The 7,397-nt window shown below is 40.9% G+C and overlaps 2 protein-coding genes across 25 annotated transcripts in view; one reads left to right on the forward strand and one right to left on the reverse strand.

The window, feature by feature from the left end:
* Window positions 1-7,397, reverse strand: part of LOC110404137 (fatty acyl-CoA hydrolase precursor, medium chain-like) — an 84,396-nt gene that overhangs the window by 9,034 nt on the left and 67,965 nt on the right. Inside the window, exons 1-10 of one of the 24 annotated variants that reach the window (XM_021408119.1) lie at window positions 6,078-6,212; window positions 4,370-4,501; window positions 3,548-3,625; window positions 3,411-3,478; window positions 3,147-3,175; window positions 2,384-2,588; window positions 1,956-2,088; window positions 1,561-1,694; window positions 895-1,048; window positions 545-646 (exon numbers count right to left, since the gene is read on the reverse strand). In XM_021408119.1, the coding sequence (XP_021263794.1) occupies window positions 545-646; window positions 895-1,048; window positions 1,561-1,694; window positions 1,956-2,088; window positions 2,384-2,588; window positions 3,147-3,175; window positions 3,411-3,478; window positions 3,548-3,550 (828 nt within the window). In that variant the 5' untranslated portion in view covers window positions 3,551-3,625; window positions 4,370-4,501; window positions 6,078-6,212. Of the gene's footprint in view, window positions 1-544; window positions 647-894; window positions 1,049-1,560; window positions 1,695-1,955; window positions 2,089-2,383; window positions 2,589-3,146; window positions 3,626-4,265; window positions 4,502-6,077; window positions 6,213-7,397 lie in introns of those variants that run through there. The other 23 variants (XM_021408124.1, XM_021408116.1, XM_021408121.1 and 20 more) reach the window with 23 other exon arrangements.
* FAM96B (family with sequence similarity 96 member B) overlaps window positions 6,274-7,397 on the forward strand; it is a 2,400-nt gene continuing 1,276 nt past the window's right edge. The window contains exons 1-3 of the mRNA XM_021408152.1: window positions 6,274-6,443; window positions 6,534-6,613; window positions 6,875-7,000. Coding sequence (XP_021263827.1) covers window positions 6,308-6,443; window positions 6,534-6,613; window positions 6,875-7,000 — 342 coding nt within the window. The 5' untranslated portion in view covers window positions 6,274-6,307. The remainder of the gene's footprint in view (window positions 6,444-6,533; window positions 6,614-6,874; window positions 7,001-7,397) is intronic.

A 7,397-nucleotide genomic window follows, 5' to 3' on the forward strand; every position in this document is an offset into this window, starting at 1 on the left:
ACAAAGACAAGAACTGCTAGCTATGAGTTAGTCCTTAAGGAATTTATACGCATAAGATTATTATACGCAGTACTGTTAATTGTTTTATATAAGGCCTAGCTTAGGTGAGCTTGATAGATCTTCAAGTACTTTATTTTACTAGAGATCCCACAGTTAGATCAAGTCAAATATGAAATTCATTAAGTCAAATGAAATTCTAACAAAAATCATGTCAAGGAAATTCAGAAAATGAGCTTGTGAGTTTCAAATTATTACACTGCCTACAGCTTAAATACTTAAATCTACTCACAGACATTATAAACACATAACTGTATAACCTATTTCTAACATCAAATGAGCATGGTAAGATTGAAAACATATAGACTATTTGAATTAAAATCTTACTTAGTGCTAATCTATTTATCTATACATATGCCTTGAAAATAACCTTAGATCAACTTGTTTGCACAATATGCCATCAGATTTTCCTCTTCTTTTAACCAAACAATCAGATATTAGAAACACTTTTCATTATAGAAGCTTTGAAATGCAAAAATGATCCTACCTTAAGATCCGCTGAAAGAAGTAAATCTTTTTTAGAGGGAATTAGAACTCCACTCTCCAATACTGCTTTATGAAAGAGACCTTTAGACAAAGTAGATAAAACCTGCCAAAAAGGGAGGAACAGAAAGCATTTATTCTACATCATGGTCCTTATCCCGTAACTATTTGCTCAACTACATTGCTACATTCAGTGGGGAAACACACATTTTTATATCCTTTTGGGGAGAGTGGTCAGAACAAAGTGCCTTTAATCTTCTTTTCAAAAACTGGATTAAGCATTAAATGTTACTCTAATTGAGCTTACTTTTGAATATTTTTAAAGACTTTTTAGTGTATCTATTGCATGCTTACATGTGCAAAAACGCAGCAAGATCCTGCAGATACCCCAAAGAGTGTGACTGATCCTGGATCCCCACCAAAGTATTCAATATTTTCCTGGGTCCACTGAAGAGCTGCTACTTGATCCAAAAATGCCCAGTTCCCACGAGCATGTTCATCACCAGTACTGAAAGAAAAGTAGTATAAGCTAACATCTCGAGAAGAGTAATACTTCTTATACCAGAATAAAATTAACTCTACCAATTTACAGTTTGTGCAAAGTGACCTATTTGCCCAAGGAAAGATCTGCAAAACATACCAATCAAAAGACCTTCATAGTTACATCTAAGACCCATGTTTGTTCATTCATGCACAGATGGATTCCTGGCCTTTTCAGGATATGAATTTTTGCTTTACACAACAATGGATGAAGGAAACGGCAAGAAGGAACACGCTACAGACAATCAAATAAGCCCAACTAAGATTTGGCAGTAGGCTATAACGAAATAGCAGTACAAATGGAATTTAAGGACCAGATGCTTAGTGTTCTCATATCCCAATGTCAGACAACTACACACATTTAAATCACTGTACCAGTGGAAAACTGGAGTAGAAATTCAGTTGATTTAGAAAACAAAACCACTTATGCTTTAAGCAAGATAGAAGGTATCCAGCAAAAAGTGAAACGGGTCATCTTACTTGAAAAATCCAAGGAGTCCAAGCCTGTACTGAATTATTACTACCACGACATTCTCATAGGCTGATAGTGCTGAACCATCATACCTAGAAGCACCACCAAACACAAAATTGCCTCCATGGATCCACACCATTACCTTTGAGAAAAAAAAAGGGTGAGACATACATTACACATTGGTTAGCAGGTTTCATTTGAAAAGAGAAGACAACAGAGAATTAGTAGCTTCAAACCACTGAAAGTCAACAGGAGCTTAATTTTATGTTGATGAACTGTGAATTTTGCATAACATTAGTCTTGTTTATGCAAGACAACATTTTCAAAAGCAATTAAGTGGCTTAGGAGTCATGATTAGATGTAAACCTTGTAGATCACAAGGTTTCACAATGGGTTTACGTACAGGTAATTTGTCCTTCTTGTCTGCAGGACTATAAACATTTAGATACAAACAGTCTTCAGAAGTTCGGAATTGAATGTGTTTTTCTTTATAATTTTTTTCAGCATTTTTCAACATGGCCAGATCCTGAGGACATCTTCACAAAAGAAAGAAAGCGTAGTTATTAGTAAAAAAACTGAAATATCAACAATGTATCAGTGATAGACGAAACACATTTTCTATATCAGACTGAATTTCTACTTGGCGTTCGAACTGCCTGTTACTTGCAGGAATCCTTTATGTTTCCTAATCCCACAGTTCTTATTAAATATCCCACTACCAGTGAATCCAAGCACCTCACTAAAAATCGTATCTCTGTACACTAACAAATACAACAGTACTGACAAACATGAGCAAGTATAATATACACAAATGAAATGAACCGCTCTCACAGTGGTGGGTAAGAAGTTGCATCTCTCACGTCATTCCAGGGGTCAGCTGGTTCAGGTGGAGAAAACCTCAAAGATCCAACAGGTGCTTTTGCAAAAGGAATCCCAAGGAAAACATTTACAAGTCTGTCTGTTCCCTTCACATTTACTTGTTTTCCTCTGAGCCGTCCATGTGCAATAGTCACTTCTGGTTCAGCAGCCTTCTGTCCTAAGTTGCACATAAGCCAAAAGAATAAAACTGCATTTTCGTAATTATCAGAGAGATTTTTCACTGAGGCATTTTTTAGGGAATAATTTCTTTTGAAGATTTCAGCTTGTTCAATTTTGTTCAGTTTTCATTTTACTTATGTGCAATGACACTCCCCTCACCAAGAACTTCCACAGCTGGCTCTGCTTATGACAGCTGGAGGTAGGTAAGACATAGTTTACTCACTGTGCAAGATCATAAATCTTAAAAACAATTTCAGAACAAACAGTAACTGACAAAATCATCAACATTTTCTAAGTTTACCATCCAACAAAACAATATTCTTTTAATAAGCAAGGCCTTTTATTACTTTCATTAAAACATCTCAAAATGGTTTCATTCCAAAAAAAACCAGTCACTTTTGCACTGAGCTTATTAGGATTCCTTTGCAGATTGCTAATACAAATACAAGAGAGGTACTGCCTTTGAAAACTACTACCCTGTAATTTACTTGTGCAGTTACTTCCCCATTAGCAGTTCAAAAAAAAAAAATCAAAATCAAAAGATTTTGCATCTCACCTTCTGTTCCACAAATGATGAATGTTGTACTACAAACCAAGATACAAAGGAAAGAAATCTGGGTTTGAGCAGCCATTTTTCTCCCAAGTTGGATTCCAGATTATTTTCTGTTTTTTATGCGGAAGACAATGGTACAAAGGTCTCTGCTGATTGTGCTCTTAGTAGGGAGCACAGGTAAATTCCCTTCTGAAAATGCATTGCATTAAGCGCTTTCAGAGCTGTAATTGAAATGGAGTACAAATACAATCCCTTAGTGTAACATACCTAATCATGACCTGATCCAGATGATGAATGATTTGGCCCAGCATCAACTGTGAACAACAATGAAAAGTCTAATCCTAGTTAATCTGTTTTTAATTCTACAATCCTATACACACCCCAATTCCCATTTAAATATTTACCATTTCATATTTGAATCATAGAAGCGCTACAAAGCAGTGAAATTTGAAAGAGTTTCAGAGCTACTGACACTTAAGCTTCTGTAAACAAACAAACACAACAAAAAATATGTTTGCAGATCACAAATAACTGGGAAGTAACAAAAAAAGAAGGAAGGAAGGAAGGGAGGGAGGGAGGGAGGGAGCTTAGTTATTGTAAAAGGTTTAATGAGTGCTAGCACATCTGTGCCATAATTAGCATGGTATGCATGCTTTCCTTCAGGAACTGGCCTCAAACCTCCAAATTAATTTTTAAACCCTTTTGGATTTTTTAAAATTAAATGGGATATTAAAGCTGAGGGCAAGATTATAGCATCTTTTCTACGACTGTCCAAGGCAACAGAGCAGACTCAGGGGAGGTCAGAAAGCAAGGCCAGCATCTTATGGTATGGGTATTTCTCTCAAAAGAGAAGGAAGGACCATGACCACTTCCTCTCTACAAAACAGCTTCCTACGGTGGAAATAGGCTGGCCTTCCAATGGGCAGTTTTCCCCTGTTGGCTGAGAAATCCTAACAATTTCTGTAGTACATAGGAGCATGACAACCGTCAGAACAGGTAACTGGCCTTAAACAGATTAGCCTCAAGGTCTTCTTCACAGTTGGGTCTACAAGTTTAGCCTGCTCCACTAGCTCCCAGTTTTCAGATGGCAGAACACACTACGTAACAGATCTGTTTCTCCACCTTTGACTCATTTCACATCTCCCAGATGAATGGTGTGTGTCATCAGCACTCAGTTGCAAAACATACTGTTCCAGGGTCTTCTGTACTGCTTTCACTTCATTCACCTCCAGCATGAGGGCATGTAAAGCCTGCAAAGCCATCTTCTCCACCACAGATGGGTAATACATCATGTAAGTTCATTCTGTTTTGAAATACAGAGATTTGTCAGTCCATTCTTCTTTAGAGGAAAATATAACCTTGGAAATGAGACAGGTAAAAGCAAAATTTTCAGTGCAGCAGAATTCAGAGCTACTTGCCATTTCTTATATAGATTCCAAGCCTCTGGGTTGTGCTAATTTTGGAGCTGTATGACAATTTCTTACAGAATTCACTTGGAACTGTGCAAACATGCACTGTAGAATACAACTTGCCTCTTATTTATAATACTTCCCTCACATTTTTCTGGAAAATTCTTTTTATTATTTTTGTTCCAGTTCAGCCTGAAAACATAAAGATTTAAGTAGCAGGTAAGGTACGTGTTAAATAAAGGAAAATGAGATTCCTTTCAGGGGAGGGTCATTCTAACACACAACTCCATTATCACAAAGTTACAGTAACACAAGGTATCTTTTAATTTAGATCCCAGCTTTCCACTCCTTGTTTTCATCTCAGCAACGAAAGGCTGAAATAACTCTTTTGAAAAATGAATTCCCAGTTTAAATCAGAGCTAACACTGTCTGTTTTCAGATATGAATGAGTTCTCTTCTTGTCACTTTTGGTTCACATTCAGCCACTCCATTTTTATATGGAATCCAAAAGTAATACTGTCTTGTCTAATGTAGATGCCCAAAATGATAAATCTACACACCACATCAGCTGAAGAAAAGCTTCCAAAGAATGGGCAACAAAATTTCCTTTTATGCTTTTTCACCATAAAGAGGATCTCCTCAAAACACCAAAACAGGTAGTGAGGTCTATCAGCTCAAATGAGCTCTGAGCTATCTCACATTAACAGCCCTCGCTCACCTCATAAGCATGGACCATCACTCCTTAAGCTATTTCTCCCCCTTCTCAGTGAACAAAATCAGTATCAGATGTATTAGCAATTAGACAGATTGCTATTTAATTTTTAGTGATCTAAGAGGAAAAAAAAACACCACCAATTTTCACTTTTATTACAGTGTTCTGAATTGAAAGAACTGTTTATCACAGCAGCAATACCAATGCAGAGAGGAAAGTGCATGATCTCTGAAGCTGCCAGACAGCAGTGGTAACCAGAAAGTTCCTGGTGCACAACTCACAGCAGCGACAGGGATCAAACGGCTGCCTCATGCGCGGGGACAACTGTGCCGAGGCTGCTTACACAAACGTTTGTCGTGAGTAACACAAGAGTAAAGCTCTTATTTCTGCCGGCTGCCAGGAGGGCAGTTCGGGCAGCCGGTGGTGTTTATTACCCATAACCGTGCCTTGAGGCAGTCAGCAAGCTGTCACTTGAGCGATAATAACAAAAACCAATCGTTTCTTTTTTGTAATAACAAATCATCTTTCTGTGATAAGAAATCAAATATATGGCCGAGAAGCTGAAGCAAGATACAGCATGTTTACACAGCAGTCAATGCGTGACTCCCATGATGAAAGGGTGAATGAAGCTGCGCTATAAACCATCGCTACAGCCTCGATCGCTCCACTTACTGTAACAACGTGATTTATTTTTTTTTTTACATGCAGTCTGCATTTCAAATTAACTCAGTGATAAAAAAAAAAAAATCGCCTTAAGCAAAACGTTTTTAACAGGCGATTTAACTCCCCCAGCCCCCACACCAACCAGCTCACCTCCGGGCCCCGCAACACCGCTTCGCTCCCTGACACGCCCACCGCCCTGCTCCTCTCCCTGCCGGGCCGCGCCGAGCACCCCGCCGCCACGCCTCCCCCCTGCACGGCTGCGCGCGGCTTCTGCTCCGTTCCACCACTCGCCCACGGGGGAGCGCTCCGCACAAGCGCTGCCCGCCCGGTGCGTTGGCGAATCGCGTCCGGGCTCCTTCCGCCCCGCCGGCAGTGCCGCCATGGTGGGCCCGGGCGGCGGCGCGCCGCTGGAGAACGCGAATCCGCTCATCTACCGCCGCTCGGGGGAGCGGCCCGTGACGGCGCAGGAGGAGGACGACGAGCTGCCCGACTCCATCGACGACCGGGAGATCTTCGATATCCTATCGGGAGGGAGGGCGGCGGCGGTGGTGGGGGCGGGCGGGGCGAGGGAGGGCCGCCTCCATCCCGCTTTCCTTAACGCGGCACATCTCATCCGCTCTATAAATGATCCCGAGCACCCGCTCACCCTGGAGGAGCTGAATGTTGTCGAACAAGTTCGAGTTAAAGTGAGACTGTCTTGCTTTTGTTGTTGCTTTTTTTTTCTTGTTGTTTATTTCATTGTATTTTTCTTTTTCTTTCTTTCTTTCGTTGTTGTTGTTGTTGTTTTTGTTTTACCGTGAGAAGAGGTGTATTATATTTATTTACTGCATCGTCAGTGGAGAAAACCCGAGCAGCGGCCTCAGCTCCTAGCAGTGCTGTGCATGGGACACAACAGGCAGTGGGTAGAAGCGTGCGAGTTTTGCCCACACGTGTTTGCTTCCTGACAGGTGAACGATGCCGAGAGCACCGTGGCAGTGGAGTTCACACCCACGATCCCGCACTGCAGCATGGCGACGCTAATTGGCCTGTCCATAAAAGTGAAACTGATCAGATCGCTGCCCGAGAGGTTTAAGGTGAGTAATAAAATCACTCCGGAAAGCAGAAGAGAGGGATGGTGTTCAGAAAGCAACTAAATTAGAGTATGAAGCCACTAGAACTTTTTGTTCCATGTTACGGGGGAGGGAAACGCTCCCCCGTAACATGGAACTAAAGGGAAGGAACTAAACTAACAAATGGGTGCAGAACTGCAGTTCTGTGCTGGTGGCATCACAGGTGAGTGGGGTTGTGATGTGGAGGCGCGATGGCACAGAAGGAGATGGCCGTGCTTCGCCCCGCTGCCTGAAGGAGGCTTACGCGGGTGGGAATGCAGTGTTCTTTTGCACTTGGTTTTATTCTTCACGGTACAGTAGCTGGCGTTGTCAGGAATGTCTTTTGTTCTTGTTTTTTTTTTTTTTTTTTTTTTTTTTTTTT

Source organism: Numida meleagris, chromosome 10 (genome assembly GCF_002078875.1).
Source record: "Numida meleagris isolate 19003 breed g44 Domestic line chromosome 10, NumMel1.0, whole genome shotgun sequence".
Lineage (NCBI taxonomy): Eukaryota > Metazoa > Chordata > Aves > Galliformes > Numididae > Numida > Numida meleagris.